This window comes from Epinephelus fuscoguttatus, linkage group LG13, assembly GCF_011397635.1.
Source record: "Epinephelus fuscoguttatus linkage group LG13, E.fuscoguttatus.final_Chr_v1".
Taxonomy (NCBI): domain Eukaryota; kingdom Metazoa; phylum Chordata; class Actinopteri; order Perciformes; family Serranidae; genus Epinephelus; species Epinephelus fuscoguttatus.
In genome coordinates this window covers 15,164,713-15,186,878 of record NC_064764.1, presented here as the reverse complement: position 1 = coordinate 15,186,878, position 22,166 = coordinate 15,164,713, and the positions used below count along the sequence as shown (strand labels likewise).

Here is a 22,166-nt window from a genome sequence, read left to right as displayed (position 1 = left end):
AGCAGGGGGAGGTGTCGACAGATCCAGCTTGGCGCAGTGACAGTTTTGTGCCAAAAGGCTTCGCTGAAGGTGCGCTAAAAGCTCGCCAGCTGAAACCAGGTCTACTGTCAGCGCAGGCGGAGCGCAGCCGGTGTAAGCCGAAGTTTGGCTGACCGGTGGACAGTGCGCACACGTCACCAAAACCTCACAGGCAGGTTTCCAGAATGTCAGGCACATTAACAATGCAATAAATACCCACAAAACCACTATTCAATGCAACTATCTGCAATCAGCACATAAATGTATCTTTATGTCGACTGTCCCGTCACATCTGATGTCAGATCAAAGGGGATTGGCACCGTTTGGCACACGTAATGGAAACCCAACCCGATTTGATTAACACAGCTGCAAACTAATGAGTTCACATCCCTCTCAGCCAACCACAAACAGCCACAGCATCAGATAGGGAGTATATATTCAGCATCTGTCATCTTAGAAAAGTCAAAAGAAAAGAAACAGAGTGAGACTGCAAGAGAGAAAGAGAGAGCACGCGCACACGAGAGAAACGCAACATTGATTTACAATTGTGGTGACCTCCTCCCAGGCTACCTTTGCATCATCAGCCCATGGAGGTCTGCTCGCAGTTCCGTATATTCGGACACTGCGAGCTTGGACCTCCCGGACCAAAACATCACTTTCCTCCTGGTAGAAGTTTGGCCGTCTGACGCTGCTGCTCTCTTCTGCCATGGCGAATTTAGTAAACTCTCATTATGCCTTTGTGCGGCGCATTTAAAGGTGAGGAGAGGGGCTCATTTGATTGGTGTGATGTGTGTAAAACCCACTCCACGCCTTCTCTCCTCCCTCTTTCCGACTTGCGCCAGTAGGAGGGACGGAGGTGGGAAAGAGGAGTAGCTGCGCCAGGGCGCACGGTGTGCCAAACTTGCAAAATCCGCCTGGCCACACCCAGTTGGCGAAGCGCAGGTGCGCTGTGCCCCTGCCTCACCCGGTCTGCGAAACTAGAGCCCCTAATGTGGTCATGAGTGTTTTTATAATCAGTTTAGCCTAAAACATTTCACCATTAACAATTCTAATGAAAGGGTTAAATATCTTTAAGTTATGAATGACAGTTGAATTAGTAACCTCTTTTTTTTCTCCACCAATATATTTCAATCAAGAAAACCTTCAATAATGTAACACTGTACAATGATTTGCTGCCAGCTGATGATACATCTGCTGTAGGGAGGGAGCTCCCTCTAACATCTACCATAAATGCCACTGTACAACAGTGAGACGTCTGGACATGTAATGTCCAACATGCACAGCATATATTCCTAACTAACAATGAGTGTTTAAACTTTTTTTTTTTTTTACAGCATTACAACCTGTCTATTGAATACTGTTTATAACTTTGACTGCTCTGATTTTTGAGGATTACTGCAAAATGAATATGTCTGGTGTAGTTCTATTTACACTTTCTGGCTATAGTGTGATAGTCAACTATAGAATCTTACTTTTCTCTTTCAGTTTACTGTGTTATTGTCTAATCCTGGTGGTAAATGTGTCTCTCATTTTAACCATAATCTTGGATCACAACTTACATGAACCCATGTATGTTTTTTTGTGTAATCTGTGCTTCAATGGACTCTATGGAACTGCTGGCTTTTATCCCAAATTTGTCTTTGATCTGCTGTCTGATGTTCAAGTAATATCATATACAGCATGCCTTTTGCAAGTCTTTGTTATATACTCCTATGCAACAGGTGATTTCTCTATTTTAGCTCTTATGGCCTATGACAGATATGTGGCCATATGTCGACCCCTGGAGTATCACTCTGTGATGTCTGTGCGAAGGATTGCTGCGTTAATAGCTTTTACCTGGGTTGTACCTCTAATGTGTCAGTGTATGGTTGTAACTTTGACATCCACACTGAAATTATGTGGCTCCCGCATAGATAAACTCTACTGTGAGAACTGGTCAATTGTTAAACTTGCCTGTGGCTCAACCAGAACAAATAGCATAGTTGGACTGATTGTTATTGCTTTCTATTGTGCTCATGTCCTCTTGATTGCATGCTCATATGTGCAGTTGGTACAGTCATCCTTAAAATCCAAAGAGGGAAGGAGAAAGTTCACACAGACATGTGTGCCACATCTATTATGTCTGTTTAATGTCACAGCTGCTTTGCTCTTTGATACAATGTACTCGAGGTATGGATCAGCAGCTATACCTCAGAATTTAAGGAACTTCATGGCCTTACATTTTCTTGTGATGCCCCCTATTCTCAACCCGATTATCTATGGACTGATCCTGGCTAAAATTCGAAACAGAATGGCAACTCTGTGTATGATGGCAGGTCAAAGATTAAGGTTGAGACTGAAGGCCTGATTTGTAGAATTAGCATGATGTCCTGTCTGTAACACCATAGTGGTCTGTGTACAGAGTGAGTCAGCAGTTTCTATCATCCATCCTGTATATATTATCATCAAACACCCAGATTTTAAACATGAAATGCATGAAGCAATACATGAAGCTTACAGTATGCGAGCACCTGAAATGAGTGTAATACTTGGGACTATTCCAAACAGGGATATCACTATTTTTCTTTCCTAGGAGCAGAGCGCAATGGAAAACTGTTTTATAAACTTTGTGTTAATCTCTGGCCCCAGAACAGTTTTCAACTGGTGTTATGTTGTCCCCTGACCAGACTGAACACTTTCTCTTAAGCTGAAAGTATTCATAGGGCTATAAATCAGACTCCGCTGTATAAATAGTTTATGCAGTGTTTGAATACTCTAACTCAGGCAAGTATAAATCCAAACCCTTTGTGTACAGCACCTTACTCAATCTGCTTTCACTGTGTATTGGTTATGAAAAATGATGATAATAAAGGTAAAATAAGAGAGTCAATATGTGTGACCTTTTTTTAATATATACATACCACTGTCAAGAATCAAACAGGGTCATGGGAGATTTTTAAGACTAATTAACTAATGGCAGTTTAAAATATTTGTAATAAGCAAACTGCATAGGGTTGAGATGTGTTACCGATGAATCCCATTTTAATTCTGACACCTGATATTGATTTAGTTTTAGTCCTCTGCTAAAATACTGGACACAATTAACATTTGTTTTTACTAATTGTTACTTATGCAATGTGTGGAAACAGCCTTTCACTGTCTCCTCTGTCCTTGTGCTGACAGCAGTCAAAGGTCCATTAAAATTACCCTTGCCACTTTTCTCTGTCTGTTTCTACACATCAAATACTAGGAGCAACAAGCTTTTATCATCTCTATGTTATTTTGGTAACCTTTACTATAGACATTAGGGCACATGTAGACTAGTGGATTTTATTCTTTAATTATACTGCCCAGTATTTGCTTACGGCTTTGCTTTATAAAATTTAAGTATGATTGTTTAGTCATGTTTTCTTCTACCTTACAGTATAATGCAATCCAATACAGCACTATGACCTGCTGTGGCCTGCTATACAACTGAGCCAATACCTCTCTAACACAGGGTCAACACATAGCACACCGCAGGGTATTGTTCAGGATTTCCTGTTATTGTGTCTGCGCGCTGTATGAGACTGTCTTACAAGAGAAGAGGTAAAGTGAGGAGAAAAATTCAACTGTAACTACAGTGTCATATTTGTCACATTAGATTAGATGAGTTCTCAGGAGAAACTTAAGAAAAGACCGTTCTCCTTGGCCCTGACCTCTGCCTGTTAGTTGTCATTTAGACTTTTAGTTTAAAAAGTCATAACATGGCCGTAAAGTTCAAAGTAATTGTGTCCTGATAGACAAGATTGTTTTGATTTGTGTGTGCATGTGGGTGTGTGTATCTTACACCTCACAGGGATGTGTGGACAGGAAATGACAATCACAGTGATGAAATTCAAGTGATGTAATTACCAATCTGCGGATTGACTTGCATATTGTTACCATAGCTGATGAAAGGCTGCTGTAATGGGTATAATTACTGTGACCTCCCTGGTGAGATTCAGTGGAAAACATCAGACCACAGGGAACAGGGATGGCTACAGCCAGCTAATTATCATCCAATGGTCAGTTTATGCTGGTCTCATGGGATGGTGTGCTGAGGAAATGCTTTGATGCTTTGTACGATTAGAGGAAGGTTCATTGAAATGATTCAGAATGTCATGTTTTAGAGTCTGAAAATATAGTTATTCTCATTCAAAACTGACTTCACCTGTTGACAGCAAAAGCTGTGAAATAGCTTCCCTTCAATCATGAGTACCTCAGAGGGGAAACTGTAGCTGTTATTTTAGGGCGCTCCATAGAGTATATGCAGTAATTATGATAGAACTGGTCAACAGGTCATTAACTCCACTCTCCCTTGAGAGCAATTAATAAAACAACAACACTCTGGAGAGCCAGTCCGGTAGGTAATTAACACAAACATGCTCAGTAGCCAGTGTCTCTTCAGTTTTACTTTACCACTGAAAACAAAAATAAATACATTAAACCAAATTTATGTTCTATTTGACTTCTATACAGTTTGGTTTATTGAACTCAATATTTCTATTGGTCTTATCAGTCCTCATTGGTCTGACAGATAAATAGTGCAAAACCCATCAACAATTATTTGCAACAGCATTATATGTATAATGTAAGGCAAATCGATAGAAAAATAACAATAATTATCTCCACACAATTTTCCTCGATAGAGATATGATAAATGTTAAATAAATCCTCCATATAATTAAACCACCCTTATGCAGCGGCCACTAATCATAGATTTATAATGCATACAGTAACGTTATAACATTAGAACAACATTCAACATGCTCATAAGATAGACAGATGATAGCACAGTGGAGCGGCACGGTGGTGTGGTGGTTAGCACTGTCGCCTCACAGCAAGAGGGTTGCCGGTTTGATCCCGGGCGTGGGAGCCCTTCTGTGCGGAGTTTGCATGTTCTCCCCGTGTCAGCGTGGGTTCTCTCCGGGCACTCCGGCTTCCTCCCACAGTCCAAAGACATGCAGACCAATGCAGATTGGGGATTAGGTTAATTGATAACTCTAAATTGTCCGTAGGTGTGAATGTGAGCATGAATGGTTGTCTGTCTCTATGGGTCAGCCCTGCGATAGTCTGGCGACCTGTCCAGGGTGTACCCTGCCTCTCATCTGATGTCAGCTGCCCCCGCGACCCTCAAGAGGATGAAGCGATTGGAAGATGAATGAATGAATGAATGAATGAATGAACAATAGCGCAGTGCTACCCTACTATTGAATTTACCACATAACACTAGCTACAGCAGCTTTATGGGTCGACTCACTTAATGCTAATGGTGAGTTAGCAAGTTAATGTGACTGACTAACCGGCTCTTTCATCAGAATGATTTGACACAACATGACTTACTCTAACCTGAATATAACCTAAACACATTTTCTCGTCTGTAAACACGATTTCTGCCTCAGTCATGTCAAAAAAATCTAATTGGCAATAGCTGACCTCATGTTACTTAATGATGCCATCAAAGTCCGTCTTTTGTTATTGGACTCATTTGAGATTAGCCAGGCCTGCCCAGAATTGATCACCAGCGATCACTGCATGATGCGTGGCGGTTAGTTTTGTGTTCGACTTCATCTCCAACATCCCAACTCTCACGTCATACAAAAATGGACAGCAATATTCTCACAAGACTGAGACAGCTGCAGTTTTAGAGGCAGGTGCTGTAGTTGCCACTGGCCCCTGCTGCTGCCTGATCTTATCCACCTTCCAGGTAAGACGTAGGTCATCTCGAATGAGCCTACTGTTTTGGTTGAGACAAAATTACATGCAGTGGGTGTGCAGAATTACTGCCCCACGGTTGTATGCTTGCGTGCACCAATCAAGTTTCTTTTAGCAGACCCTACAGCATAGCCAACGCGTGTGGTCTACACCATTGTGAGCATTTATACTTGTGCGGTGGTGTGTCTGTGTCACTCTGCAGTTACACCTCAAAAACACTAGTCGGCAGCACGGTTTGTGAAGTGCCATAAAATTTAGTTGATTCAAAACACACCCATAACACACTTAAAACATGGCTTATTAGAGACAATTTCAAGCACAAGTAAATAAATTGGCTTCACTATAACTCGCAGCATTCACAGACAAACACTTGTCTTTATCTGGACACATTTTCCCTACAAATACAACATGCTAATGTTTTTAGCACAAATCTGTGGCATTGTACATTGTACAAATTAACCTAGCAGCTGGCAGACTTTTTTCTCTACTCATATGAAGCCAGGGACAACAGCAACATTTAACAAAAGTAACGTTACAAAATTTTTCTCCATTACAACTCACAAGGTTCACTGACAAAACAACTGTCTTATACTAAACACGTTTTCCAAAGAAATGTAATATGCTAACCTTATTAGCACAAGCCTATGGCATTTTACATTGTATAAATTAGCCTAGGGATGAGCGGAGATTTCCTCTACTCATATGAAGCCAGGATAAATCCTGAGGTATAAATCCCCGATGGATAAATCGCATACAAGACTTAAAATGCCATTTTTGTTGAGGCTATATTGTCTTCACAATTTATTGTTTCTTATCTGTTAAATAAAAGTAAACAAAGCTTCCTCTTCACTGAGGCAAATGGTTTCAGTTCAGGAGATCTGCGTCACTGCAATTTGTAGTTACATACCATTTCAGTTTCTGACCAAATATCCCCCCATCCCTTTGTGTTCCTTAGTTAAAGGAAAGTGTTTTCGCAGAACATTATGATGTCACATTGAAGCTGACCTTTGACCTTTTGGATATAAAATGTCATCACTTTATATTTTGTCCTATTGGACATTTGTGTGAAATGTTGTCATAATTAGCATATGAATTATTGAGTTACTGCCAAAAACATGTTTTGTGAGGTCACACATACCTTGACCTTTGACTGTTCCACCAAATTCTAATCAGTTTATTCTTCACTTTAAGTGGACGTTTGTGTCAAAATTTAGGAAGTTCCCTTAAGGTGTTCTTGAGATACTGTATTTACAAGAATGAGACAGATGCAAGGTCACACTGACCTCAACCTTTAACCACTGAAATCCATTCAGTTCATGGTTGAGAACAAATGGCCATTGGTGCCATATTTAAAGAAATTCCATCAAGGTATTCTTGAGATATCACGTTCATGAAAATTAGAAGGATGCAAGGTCACTTTGACCTTGGCCTTTGACCACTAAAATCTAATCAGTTCATCGCTGAGTCTAGGTGAGACCAAATTTGTAGAAATTCTCTCAAGGTGTTCTTGAGATATCATGTTCACAAGAATGAGACAGACAAGGTCACAGTAACCTTGGCCTTCGACCTATGACCACCAAAATCTAAATAATTCATCTTTGAATCCAAGGGGGCATTTGTGCCAAATTTGAGGAAATTCCTTCAAGGTGTTTGTAAGATATTGTGTTCATGAGAATGGCACAAATGGACAGCCCACTGGCTAATGCTGGCATGGAGGCATAAATATCATCAGCATCGATCATCAGGGAACCATGAATGCACTTTTTAACTTTTTGCCAATACATCTTGTGGATGTAGAGATATTACACAGGGTAAGTGAAAACCTTCGCCTGCTGTTGGCACTGCAGGAAAATCAAGAGATTACCAAAGTCAGGAGGATTCATCTTCTGGGGGCCATAAATGTCTTCACAAAATTCCATGGCAATCTGTCGCATAGCCGTTGAGATATTAAAGTGTTGGACAGGCTGACCAAAAGACCATCACCAGCCATCACCACAGCCATGCCACTAGCAAGCCCAAAAACAAAAGTTCTATCATAAAGTCGAACATGCACTGTGGGGAACTTTCTAAATTCTCCAGAGGTGAAATGATGTGGTGACATCTACCAGGCTAGACAAGATAAAAGATGCTGAACACCTCAGTTGTATTTGATCTGTGCACAGATCTCATCAAAACCATTGCAAAATATAGATTTCTAAATAGGGTTATAGGCATTTTTTTCCTTTTCAAGATGTTCAATTCCTGTACAGTTTAGTTAGACAGCTGATTTTTCATAAGAGAGATAGAAGGATTGTACAAGAACAGACATAAATAGCCTTTTTGATTCAGAGAATGGAAAACAGCACTGTCTCTTTTTACTTTAACCTAACCATGTTCATGAACATTGGGCATTACCGTTATCCAGCCTTTGTCTTTTGCCTCCTGCTCTACAGCTTTATTGTGTCTGCTAATCTTACCATGATAATTATAATATTACGGGAGAAAACACTACATGAGCCCATGTACATTTTCATTGCATTTTTATCTGTCAATGCTCTGTATGGCTCCACTGGTTTCTTCCCCAGATTCCTCATGGACCTTCTGACTGATACTCATTTGATCTCTCGTCCTGCTTGTTTTACACAGATCTTTATTATTTACACATATGCTTCTTACGAACTGACCATTCTGTGCATTATGGCATATGATAGATATGTTGCTGTTTGTCATCCTTTACATTATCACAGAAAGATGAACTCTAAAACTGTCTACACTTTGACATTTTTTGCTTGGGTCTGTCCAGCCTGTAACCTTACAATAAGCCTTAACATGATTGTCAAGCTTCCTCTATGTGGTAACAATATACAGAGGGTATACTGTGCCAGCTGGAATATTGTAAAATTATCATGTGTTACCAATGCTGTTAACAGTATTGTTGCTTTGTTGGGGGCCATAGCCATAGCCTTTGTCCCCTTTAGTTGTATCTTGTACACATATCTGAGAATTGTGATTGCTTGTTGGAAGTCATCAGAGGTCAGAGGAAAAGTATTACAGAGCTGTCTTCCACACGTTATTTCATTTGTGATATATTCCATCACATCATTTAGTGATACTGCCTTGAGCCGACAAAATCTTGAAGAGATAAATCCATTTGCGGCTATAATTTTGTCACTAGAATTTGTTATTATTCCTCCAGTTCTGAATCCTCTTGTGTATGGCCTTAAATTACCAGAAATTAGAAAACAAATATTTAAGACATTATGTTTAAAACCCCACACTAAAAGAACCTCTGTAGAACATTGCTAGAGTCAACACTGATCATATAAATCATGTGTTTTAAACAATATACAGAACCCATGAATAATATCTAAGCAAAAACACAAAGTATTTGGTGTCATATCAACTATCCTGCAATACAAAATCAAAACTGAGCTAATTTAAAATGTCTCCTTTCATTTAGTTTGATTGGAATATTGTGATAACAGACTGTGAAGTGAAATGTGTGGTGAGCATCCAACTATTGCTTATGACATGATTAGACAAATGTGCATGCTTTGGTATTACTTTGGATTGATGTAAATTGTGATTTTTAAGACTACTAATGTTTTTCCCATATTAAATTAAATTACTTCAAACATAAATATTGTATCTCAATAATATGACTCCATCTCGTAAACTGATTCTTTAAGGGGACCCACTGAACATTTTTCTCTTGAACAAACGTTTAAAAAACAACTGTGGTCACCGCTGAAAAGACACAGAAATGGTTCAAAAGTGAATGTTCTTTCACCAACTACTTGCAGATGTTGATTGAATGTTCACATTTAGACCATATTTATATATAAGATTTGCAATAGAGATATCATCCTCTTCAGTGTGCAAATAATAGTATATCATTATTTTGGAGCCTTACTAGGAAATCACATCCAAATTTCTCATCTGAAAGAAAAAACGGTAACACTATTACTTGAGGGTATCTACATAAGAGTGACATGACATTGCCATAACTATGACATGACACGGTCATGAACCTGTCATAAACATTATGTACATGTCATAAATGTTTATAACTGCTGTCATTAAGTGTCATTCGGTTTTTGTAATGACAAGTTGACATTGTTTGGGTTGTCTTGATTATGACAACTTGACATTAATCAAAGTGACATTACCAGAAGTTGTCTTTGTCATGACAAGTTGACATTAAATTTGTTAGGGATGTCCTTATTATGACAACTTGACATTAACCAGGATGACATTACCAGAAGATGTCTTTATGTTAATGTCAAGTTGTCATTATAAGGACATCTCAAACAAATTTAATGTCAACATGTCATGACAAAGACAACTTCTGGTAATGTCACTTTGATTAATGTCAAGTTGGCATACAAATTACATCCTTAGTCACACTCACACATTTTCAGCTAAGATAAAGAAGACCATGTGACACATGCTACAATAAATCTATATTTGTCAATCAACAATTTAAATATAACATGAAAAATGCTCTTTAAATACAATTACAGTGAAATAGAAAAATACATAACTGATGCAGGGTCCCTTTGGTTTGTCCCTCTAGTTGGGGGAAGAAGTGTGATATGGTGGAAATCTGTAAATAAAACAAGGATTGAAAAGAAATATATTTTCATTTTGCAAAGGGTGAATGTCCATCAAGGGTTCGATATATATCTTTGAGCGTAACTGTAATTTCAGTATGTAATATGTGACCAAGGATAAAACATATTATATTACACAGTATTATTCTCTATATTGTCTGTATGTTGCTGTATAACAAATGTTTTAGCCCTCATCTTTCCACATCACTTGCTGTAATGTTATTGTTTGCCCATCACAACACGCTACACGTTAGGGTGATGCAGCCAATGAGGATACTCTCGATGGTGCACATGTAGAGGTTGCCTGGTATCCTGGAGGCTATGTTGAGACTCCTCAGCGTACCAAGGAAGAAGAGCCATTGTCTTGTTGTCTTTGTAATGATGTTGGTGCAGTGGATTCGGGTATCATTTGGCTGATGTGAATCCAGAGGAACTTGAAGGTTCTGAGTTTCACCCCTGTAGTCCCATTGATGTTGATGGGGGCATGTTCTACTCCATCATTTCCCGTAGTCCACAATCAGCTCCATTGTTTTGCTGACGTTGAGATGGAGGCTGTTGTCAAGGCACCAAGAAGTCAAAGGTCTGACCTCTTCTCTGTAGGACGTCTCATTGACATGACAGTCATTTCATCAGTGAACTTAACAATGGTGTTGGAGCTGTGAGTGGCCGCACAGTTATAAATGAACAAGGAGTGCAGGAGAGAGCTAGGCTGAGGGATTTCAGTGTTGAGAATCAGGGTAAAGGATGCAGCGGTTCCTGAGGTCTGCCCATCAGGAAGTTCAGGATCAAGTCCCAGGTCTCAAAAGTTTGATGATGATCTTGGAGGACACAACGATACCGAATGCTGAACTACAGTCAATGAACAGCATCCTCACAAATATGTTCTTATGGTCCAGGTGGGATAGGGCAGAGTGGGGGGCCAGGGCAATGGCACCGTTCATTGATCTGTTTGACCTGTAGGAGACTGGGGTAAGATGAGCCACTTTTCATATTCAGGATCACTACATCAAGGCTATTATAGCTTTGTTGCTAACTAATATATGTGCATATATTTCAGGATGTTTGCATCCCTACAAACAAACAGAATGAGTGTAAACATAACTGTTTTGATAATATAGCATGTCCAAAAAAAGTGTCTGGGGTAAGTTGAGCATAGGAGTGGGGTAAGTTGAGGCATCTCCCTCCTTCCCTCCCTCCTACCCCCCTTCCCCCCACCTCACCTTCTCTCCTCCCCCTTTCTCTCTCCCTCCCTCCCTGGGTTAAGATATTCCAGTTATACATGTCTGTAATGAATTAAATAAGACGCTTCTTCAAATCCATGTGTATTTTTATTTATAATACACAATTCAACAGGTACAAAACTTTTTTTAAATTATTATTGCATATAACAACAAGAGAATGCCTTAAAGTGCGCTTAGCAAGAGAACCTTAACAGCTGTGTTTTTGGAAAGAAAACATTGAACTAAATCCGTAGACGTGAATCCTAGTTTGGTGTCCTTGCTAACAGGAGGGCCAATTGTGGAAATTAAGGTATTATAATAATTTGAACTTGTTTATTAACACATTCTGACTCGAAACTCTCATTCTCTCATCATCCTTCCTCTATATGTCCTCCTTCATCCTCTCTAAACTCCTCCCTCCATCTTACTCTCGTTCCATACACCCCCTCCCTCCTTCCATCCATATCCCACCTGCCCCTTTACTCAATATCCCACCTGTCCAGGTTGCAGGTGAATACAAACTGCTGGGACTCTGAGGTTTGGGGAGTTTTGCGATTACATTGCTTCTTGGGAAGAATCCCTCATCTTTCTCCTTGAAAGTAAAGCTTGGTTTACCATATCCAGCTTTGCCTCTTCTCAGAAACTTACGGCTCAACTTACCCCTGTTCAAATTGCTCAACTTATCCCATAGCTACCATATTGACTTTATTAGCCCCCACAGCTAAAATGGTGCACTTTCATGCTAGCTGTACTACCTCATTTTGTAGTTAATAGATACCACAATTGATGTATAAAAGAAATTAAAAATGATCTATTTTGGTCTAAACACAATCCCCATGAAACTTATGATAGACTAAATTCACTTTCATGAGTGAAAAATGCTTTTTTGGACATGAATCTCTAACCACTTAACTCATGTGGTTCTTACCTTCACAGACTCCATGAAATGATGTCTTCCTCCTAAATATTTGGTCACATGCTCAATTTTATTTACAGTTTCCTAGCAACAAGGGGTGGCTCAACTTACCCTTTGGATCAACTTACCCCAGTCTCCCCTATGCAGTTTGTAGTGGGTCTAGTGAGTAAGGAAGCAAGGAGGTGATGTTGATTTCGACTAACCACTCAAAGCACTTCATGATGGGCGATAGTTTACGCAGAAGCTTTGGTCTTTTTGAGAACAGGGACAATAGTGGTCTTTGAAACATTTGGGGGCTACAGGCTGAAGCAGTGAACATCTTGACCTGGGATGCAATCAGGTCCAGGGACTCTTACTTCCTTTAAAAGGTCTGCACGCATCTGCCCTGGGTTGCTAATGGGCAGATGTCTGGGCCGTTTGTGCCTCTTCAGCATGTCAAGGAATGCATAGAAGGTCTTCAGTTCATTTGCGGCTGTGAGGTCACGGTCCTATCAATCTGTACAACTTGTCCGGGGCTTAGGTGATGTTGGCATGTGGTAGGATGTACACAGTTGTGGGAAAGATTGATGTAAACTCCCTCTGGAGATAATAAAGGTGGCAACTGATCAAAGGGTGCTCAAGATTTGGAGAACAGCCTGTTGAGCTGATCTCCACATCTAAGCATAACTGGTTGTTGAACATGAAGCAGACATTTCCCCCCTTGTTCCTCTATGATTCTATTAGCCAGTCCTCGCAGTGAATGTAGTGCCCCCCTGGGACAATGGTTCATCGTGAAAGGGTTGAGCCAAATCTCTGTGAAAACCATAATGTCAGCCTCATGGTGCTGGCGGAAAAATAGGGAGATCACCAAAGTTCTTAGGATTCCTTGTTTGGGAACCATGAATGTCTGTAGGCCTATATGTTTTTTGTTTTTTTTAATACATCATGTAGATATTTTGCAGGGTAAATGGGCTTACCAAAGTCTGGAGTTCTCACCAGACTGTTCTAACATCTTCTGGATTCTGGCTGTGTCCCCAACCAGTGGAAGGAATCTACTATAATCCCAATCCCCAAAGAAGACACCTGCTAAGGACCTGAAGGACTACAGACCAGTAGCTTTGACATCTGTTTTATGTAAATGCATGGAGAGAGTAGTGTGTGACCAGCTATCGACATGCTGTCAGACAAACTGGATCCACTTCAGTTTGCCTATAAACCAAAATGCAGTGTAGAGGATGCAAGTCTCATACTTATGGACGATGTTGCTAAAAATGTGGACTCTGCACATCTACACACTAGGATTTTATTCATGGATTTCTCCTCTGCTTTTAATACTGTAAACACTAACAACTTGCTGCACCGCCTCTCTGACCTTCAGGTTCACCCAACACTGATTTTATGTATTAAGAGTTTTTTATTGGGCAGACCACAGCAGGTGCTTTTAAATGGTTTTAAATACAGTAACCTGGTTTTAAACACGGGACTTCCCCAAGGCTGTGTTTTCTCCCCCATTCTCTTCTCTGTTTACACTACCAGCATCACCTGTAGCAGTGAAGGAATGACACTTTTTAAATACGTGGATGACATGGCCCTGGTGGCACACCTGCCTGGCACTGATGCTCTGCCCCTTTACTAGCAGGTGGTCACAACCTGGTACAAACATTTGTTGAGCACTCACTGGAGCTCAACATCACAAAGACCAAGGAGTTGTGCTGTGGGGGCAGAGACAAAACAGCATCGCCCCTTTTCCAACCACTCAGCATCCAGGGTCAGCTGGTGGAGCAGGTTCAGTCTTTTAAATACCTGGGAACAGAAATAGACACCTGCCTGTCTTTTGCACAGCACACTGGCTCAGTATACAAAAAAGCACAACAGCGCTTCTACCTGCTGAGGAAACTCAGGACTTTTTATGACAGCAAGGACATTTTAACATTGGTTTACCATTCACTCATCGAATCCATTCTCACCTTCAATATTTCATCCTGGTACAACCTGCTCACCGTCAAACACAAAACAAAACTCTCCCGCATAATAAAGCATTCCAGCAAAATAATCGCCTCATCTCAAACTCCACTGTCTGAACTGTACAGCCGCTCAGTGATCAGGAAAGCCACCCTGATCACAGAGGACCCCGCTCACCCCCTCCACCAGTCCTTCCACTTACTGCCATCAGGAAAACGGTATAAAGTCCCACTGGCCCGGAAAAACACGACAAAATCTTTCATCCCCACTGCAGTAACTATTCTAAACAATATTAAATAGACACATGCACAGTCATATACCGTTTTTCAGTCCCCTTGTGTGTTTTGAATGTGATGTGTGTTTTAAATGTGAATTTGAGCCTTGTCAAAGGAGAATTTCTGACACCTTTGGGACAGACAATAAAGCTTATCCTATCTTATCTTATCCTCTGGGGGGCATGTGTGTACAAAATGTCATGACAATTCATTGAATAGTTGTTGAGATATTTCAGTCTGGACCAAAGTGGCATATATATGACCATCTAACAGACCAACATTGCCATCACTGGAGCCATGCCACTCGTGTGGCCAAAAATAGGAGCTCTATCAGAAAGTTTGAGATGCTTTGATGAGAACTTTCCAGATTCTCCAGAGGTGAACAAAGGTGGTGACATCTTCCAGGCTAGACAAGATAAATGGTGTACATCTCCCAGAACACCCAGTGTTGGTTAAAGGGTTTAATTTTTATGCATGCTGTCCTTTTTGATTCAGAGAATGGAAAACAGCACTGTCTCTTTTTACTTTAACCTAACCATGTTCATGAACATTGGACATTACAGTTATCTAGCCTTTGTCTTTTGCCTCCTGCTCTACAGCTTTATTGTGTCTGCTAATCTTACCATGATAATTATAATATTACGGGAGAAAACACTACATGAGCCCATGTACATTTTCATTGCATTTTTATCTGTCAATGCTCTGTATGGTTCCACTGGTTTCTTCCCCAGATTCCTCATGGACCTACTGTCTGATACTCATTTGATCTCTCGTCCTGCTTGTTTTACTCAGATTTATGTTGTTCACACATATGTTTTTTACGAACTGACCATTCTGAGCATTATGGCATATGATAGATATGTTGCTGTTTGTCATCCTTTACATTATCACAGAAAGATGAACTCTAAAACTGTCTACACTTTGACATTTTTTGCTTGGGTCTGTCCGGCCTGTTATCTCACAGTAAGCATTATTTTGATTGTCAGGCTTCCTCTGTGTGGTAACAATATACAGAGGGTATACTGTGCCAGCTGGAATATTGTAAAATTATCATGTGTTTCCAATGCTGTTAACAATATTGTCGCTTTGTTGGGGGCCATAGCCATAGCCTTCCTTCCCTTTAGTTGTATCTTGTACACTTATCTGAAAATTGTGGTTGCTTGTTGGAAGTCATCAGAGGTCAGAGGAAAAGTATTACAGAGCTGTCTTCCACATGTCATTTCATTTGTGATATATTCCATCACATCATTTAGCGATACTGCCCTGAACCGACAAAATCTTGACGAGATAAATCCATTTTTGGCTGCAATTCTATCAGTAGAATTTATTATTATTCCTCCAGTTCTGAATCCTCTTGTGTATGGCCTTAAATTACCAGAACTTAGAAAACACATCTTCAAGATATTTCTATATGCCTAAAACCCCAGTCTAAGAAAAACTGCTGTACATTATGAGTCTACACTGATCATGTGAATGTTGCGTGTTGGGAATAAATCGCCTACAGAATTCATGAATTATGTCAAAGTAAAAAGAAAAAAATATCTGGTGTCATATTCAACTTTTTTACGCTATGTCCAGGACTGGACAAATTCAAAATGTTTCCTTATTTTTTGACTACAGTGTTGTAATACAGTATTAATACTTCATGACATTAAGTGAAATGTGTGGTGTGGTGCAATCGTATCTTATAACATAAATGGGGATTACAGCAGAGATGGAGGTGGGATTAGAATACAATTGTTTATCATCTATTGTAAATTAAATTGTGTGTCATAATCAAATATTGTATCTCACTAATAAGACTCCATCTTGTAGATGTATTCCTTAATATTATTCCCCATAGCATCACCAGAATCAGCTCACATCATGCTGCGTTTATATCCCCCACATTAACTATGTTTACTTGGTGATATTCCATTCCATTCCATAACTTTTATCCAAAGCCACTCACAATATGTACATTTACTATGTGAACCCAACCCAATAATTGAATATAAGAAGTATCCAATATGGTGAACGTTTGTACCACAGCATGGGTCTGTGGCATCCTCAGAGTTACTGCAGAGGGGCCACTAAATTATTGTTTGATTTGTTTGATTTTTTTTTTTTAAGTTTGTTATTTTCTTTTTTCAACAAAATAAAATAAAACTAGTCCATACCCATTGAGTGCACAGTTGCCCATGTACAGTTTGACATGGTGTGTCTTTGGGATACAGGTCATAGGAAATTGCAGATTAAATAGTCAACTGAATCCATTAATTTGAGCAATGTATTCAGACAGAGTGTTTGTGGATTGGATAGTTCGATTGCTTTATTGAAAGTACAGTAGTACCATTGCCAATAGTGGGATAGTTAGTGGGCTAAAACTGTACATTAGTAGTTGAAAGGTAGATAGTTAAAGTGTTTACATGTTGTATTGACTTAAAAGTGGGGCGCACTGGTAGTTCACATGGGAAAGGTGCGGCTAGCCCTTGTTGCAGCGGTGTGGGTTGGAATCCGGCCTTCGTTCTTTGCTGCATGTCTTCCTTGCTCTCTCTCTCCCATCCTTCCTGTCATGCTTCACTGTCCTGTCAAATATAGGGAAAAAATGATCCCCCTCCCCACCCCCCACCCAAAAAAAAAAAAACATCTTAAACTTTAAAGCATTGTATGTAATGTAAATTAACCACCGCCAATTCCATGAAGTACATAACAGAAATTGATATGGCGGTTAGGCCTAGATAAGAAATTAGCTCTCTAGCGCCCCCATTTTGTTTGATCAGGTCAATAATGGAGAGGTCCCCTCAGATGATGTGTGGTCATATGCCTACAGAGTTGCGTGGTGATCGGTGAAACCCTTGAGATGTTACACACCTTTATGTGATGAGCCACGCCCTCCGCAATATTTATTGCCTTTAGAAGCTCAGTTTTAGTAAGTTTTCCAACTTTTGCCAAGAGGGAACTTTAGATATTGGTCCCTAGATTATGTTCACTGAGTTTCATGCAGATGGGTCAAACTTCCTAGGAAGAGATCGATTTTAAGTGTTTTTCAAAAAATTCAAAATGGCAGAAAAATCCATATCACCAGAAGTTATGGGTTCTTGAGGCAAATTTGTTCCTCATGAGGAGAGGCATCTCTGTGCAAAGTTTCATGTCTCTACGACATACGGGGCACGAGATATGCCCATTCAAAGTTGCAATTTCAATCAGTTGCTATAGCGCCCCCCTTTGGCCGATTGATGTAATGTTGCTTCAGTTGTATCCTCCCATGACCCTCTACCACTGTGCCAAATTTCACATGGATTGACCAAGTCAGTGAGGAGAAAAACGTGGAACAGACACACACACAGACACACAGACACACACACACACACACACACACACACACACACACACACACACACACTCACAGACAGAGTTTTCGTCATTATATAGTAAGATAAGACATATTAAGATAATAAGATAAGATATGTCTGAAAGTAGACATTGACATAAACATATAATTAGCATTGTGGAGATAAGAGAAATTAGAGCCTTTACTGCTGCTCTAGGCAGTAGGGAGTTGAGGAATAGGGCCATTGCTAAGAGGTAAAGGAAAAATGGAGGAGCTGGGGTTTTGTTGAGAGATGCCATTATGGGTCATTTGCAGCTCAACCAATGGTAGCTGAAACTGTGTCCGTGGGTAGGGTTTCACACATAGGTGTGAAAACCTGAGGATTTCTGGGTAAGTGAGTTCATGTACTGTAAGGCTAAGGTTACAGTTATAGGACATGTTTACATTTCCCAATGTAAGTCCAGTTTTAGTCACAAATGAACAACTTCATCTGTGGGAAACTGAGAAAGTCCTGGTGGTGGCAAGTAGGTCGGTACAGGTTGGAGGCTAATCCTGAGGCCAACCACATGAGGAGCCAGTTGGGGTGCAGGCTGGACAGGCCAACAGGCTGCCTGAAGGCTAGCAGGCCACAGGTTAGTTGACTGGGGTGCATGCTGGAGGCTTGCTGATGGTGGCCTTTCTTTCCACATTGTAATTACGGCGCCTTTGTCTTTGATGGGTGCTCCTCATAGGTTTGGGTTTGTCCTTGATGGGTCCATGACCAGATGTTGAAGAGTAGCAGAGGGCTAGTGTAGTGAATCACAATGTCTGTGGATTTGTGTCCCAGCTGGTGCTGCTGAGTTTGGAGAGGATGTTGTTTCTTGGAAAAACTTTGAATCCTGTCCTCTCAGTATGCATTTTGAATGAGAGACATTGGTCTAGAGTGATGCTTTAGGAAGTTCGGTGTTCACAATGTTCCAGGTTTGCTCCAGACTGCGTTAGTAGCAATTTACATGTGGCTCCCCGGTTGTGCAGGTGAAAGACGCATACCTGGGTTTTTATGGCCAAGAACAAAAGTTTTATCAGAAAGATAAAAGAGGTGAAGAGGTCATCACCGCACAAAAAAAAAAAAAAAAACAAAGAAAAAAAACCCAAAAAGCTGATTCATCATGGCGGCGGATCTGGTTCCCAAGCCAAATGTTAAAAGAATACTCCGACGATTTGGGAGTTATGCCCTTTCGCTATCATTTTCATATTGAGACAACATGATGGATATCGTTTTTGTGTCTGTAGGTCCAGTGACTGAGTCTCAGCAGTTAGCACTGGGGTCAGTACATCCGGCCCTGTGATCCGCAGAGGGATACACTGGTGAGCAGGCACAAACGTAGCTTGTAAACAAAACTCAGCTGTTTATTTAGCCTAGCGATATCTCTGGATTGTAGTAGCTGCAATGGACGACTTTGAATGTGATTTTGAGGAGTTTCTTGTAGTGGACACAGACCCAGAGCCATACCTGTTTGAGCCAGAGCATACAGATGAGGAACTCCCAGGTGTTGGATGCTGAGCGGGCGAGAAGAGAGGCTGAATCCTCCGGAGCGGCGGAGCAGCAACGGGCCGAGGGGAGACGGAGGTCAGGGGAGGACTGGTGGTGTAGCTGCGGGGCTAGCTAACATATTCGTACGGAGGTGGAATCATTTTGCGGCACAGAATGGGATTCGGTGTTACCATCGTTGGGGAGATATATCAACAGGAGGAAAACTGCCACGGAGAGTGCATCACAAGGAGTGAAAACTTGTTTTCATTGCTTGTTGTTGCTTTTACCGAGTGACCTAGCGTACCTGTCCCAGAGCCAGCTGCAGCTGTTGCTCACCGGTGTATCCCTCAGCGCAGGATGTAAACACACTGTAGTTCATGTATCAAACCTCTTCTAAAACGACTAAAACGGACTCTTGTTTTTTGAATTAACGTGACGTATCACCACCATACCACGGTGATACGTCACTCTGTCACCGCTGTGAGAAAAAATACCTACCGTCACAGCCCTATCAGAAAGTTTAACATGCATAGTAGGAAACTTTCCAAATTCTCCAGAGGTGAAATAATTTTGTGACGTCTACTAGGCTAGACACCATAAAAGATGTTGTACATCTCCCAGAACACCCAGTGTTGGTAAATAGGTTTAAATGTATCAATGTCTTTTGATTCAGAGAATGGAAAACAGCACTGTCTCTTTTTACTTTAACCTAACCATGTTCATGAACATTGGACATTACCATTATCCAGCCTTTGTCTTTTGCCTCCTGCTCTACAGCTTTATTGTGTCTGCTAATCTTACCATGATAATTATAATATTACGGGAGAAAACACTACATGAGCCCTTGTACATTTTCATTGCATTTTTATCTGTCAATGCTCTGTATGGTTCCACTGGTTTCTTCCCCAGATTCCTCATGGACCTTCTGTCTGATACTCATTTCATCTCTCGTCCTGCTTGTTTTATTCAGATTTATGTTATTTACACATATGTTTTTTACGAACTGACCATTCTGAGCATTATGGCATATGATAGATATGTTGCTGTTTGTCATCCTTTACATTATCACAGAAAGATGAACTCGAAAACTGTCTACATTTTGACATTTTTTGCTTGGGTCTGTCCAACCTGTTACCTTACAGTGTGCATTATTATGGTTGTCAGGCTTCCTCTATGTGGTAACAATATACAGAAGGTATACTGTGCCAGCTGGAATATTGTAAAATTATCATGTGTTACCAATGCTCTTTACCTTATTGTTATTTCTTTGGCGACCACAATTCTAGCCTCTTTTTTTTGTGGTTTAATCTTGTATACTCATCTGAGAATTGTGATTGCTTGTTGGAAGTCATCAGAGGTCAGAGGAAAAGTATTACAGAGCTGTATTCCACATGTTATTTCATTTCTGATCTATCTCTTCACATCATTAAGTGATGCTGCTCTGAGTCGACAAAATCTTAAAAGATTAATCCATTTGTGGTTATAATTGTGTCACTAGAATTTGTTATTATTCCTCCAGTTGTAAATCCTCTTGTTTATGGCCTTAAATTACAGAACTTAGAAAACACATCTTCAAGATATTATGCTTAAAACCTCAAACAAAAAGATTTCCTGTACATTACCAGAGTCTACTCTGATCATGTGAATGCTGTGTGTAGTAGGGAATAAATCATACACAAAATATATGAATCATGTCAAAGCAAAATGATAAAGTTTCTGCTGTCCTTATCAACTATCTTGTACGACAACCAGGACTAGACAAATTGAGATTGTCTCCTTTAAAGTAGTTTAACTACAGTATTGTGATAATAGACTAATGGCACAAAGTGAAATGTCTGCTGAAAATGCAACCATTGCTTATAACATGAATTTTGAAATGTGCATTCTTGGGTTTCATTTGAGGTTGATGTGACTTGTAACTAACTTAGAATAATCATGTATATAAATTAAAATGTATGTCATTATTAATAACAATCTAGTGAATTCATTTTTTAAATTCATCCCCACAACACCAGATAATCTATTACGGGCAATCAGGCCACATAATGCTTCATTTACATTCCCCACATCAACTGTATTGACTTTCTTTTCTTTTCTTTTTGAGATACTACAACCCCAATTTCAAAAAAGGTGGGACATTGTGTAAAATGTAAATTAAATCAATTAAAATGCAATTACTTGTAAGTCCTTTTTCCCACTTATATTCAAATGAATCCAGTCCAAAGAAAAGATATTTAATGTTCAAAATGATCAATTTTATTGTTTTTTGTAAAATGTACTTAATTCTAAATTTGATTCCTGCAACACGTTCCAAAAAAAGTTGGGACATTCCACAGGTAAACAGGTTAATTGCTGACAAATGATAGTATCATCAATAGGTGTGAAAGGGGCATCTTAGAAAGGCTCAGGTGTTCACAAGCAAGGATGGTATGGGCACTTTTTGAAAAACTGTGGGGGCAAACAGTCCAACAGTTTGACAACAACTATTCTCAATGCACAATTGCAAACAATTTAGGGATTTCACCATCAACAATCTGTAATATCATCAAAAGATTTGGAGAACCCAGACAATTATCTGCATTTAAGGGACAAGGCTCAAAAACAACACTGAATGGCTGTGACCTTTGACCCCTCAGAGGGCACTGTATTAAAACTGACTTGAT

At 40.1% G+C, this 22,166-nt stretch overlaps 4 protein-coding genes and 1 pseudogene across 6 annotated transcripts in view; all 5 read left to right on the top strand.

The window, feature by feature from the left end:
• Positions 1 to 22,166, top strand: part of LOC125899663 (translationally-controlled tumor protein homolog) — a 589,762-nt gene that overhangs the window by 304,119 nt on the left and 263,477 nt on the right. The gene's annotated exons all lie outside the window — the stretch shown is intronic.
• On the top strand, positions 1,421 to 2,365 carry LOC125900248 (olfactory receptor 4E1-like). Its single transcript, XM_049595152.1, has one exon. It carries the CDS (start codon positions 1,421 to 1,423, stop codon positions 2,363 to 2,365), a length of 945 nt encoding a protein of 314 aa, XP_049451109.1.
• On the top strand, positions 8,065 to 9,018 carry LOC125900247 (olfactory receptor 10A3-like). Its single transcript, XM_049595151.1, has one exon. It carries the CDS (start codon positions 8,065 to 8,067, stop codon positions 9,016 to 9,018), a length of 954 nt encoding a protein of 317 aa, XP_049451108.1.
• LOC125900246 (olfactory receptor 51E1-like) lies at positions 15,176 to 16,096 on the top strand. Its single transcript, XM_049595150.1, has one exon. It carries the CDS (start codon positions 15,176 to 15,178, stop codon positions 16,094 to 16,096), a length of 921 nt encoding a protein of 306 aa, XP_049451107.1.
• On the top strand, positions 20,180 to 21,140 carry LOC125900245 (olfactory receptor 51E1-like; annotated as a pseudogene).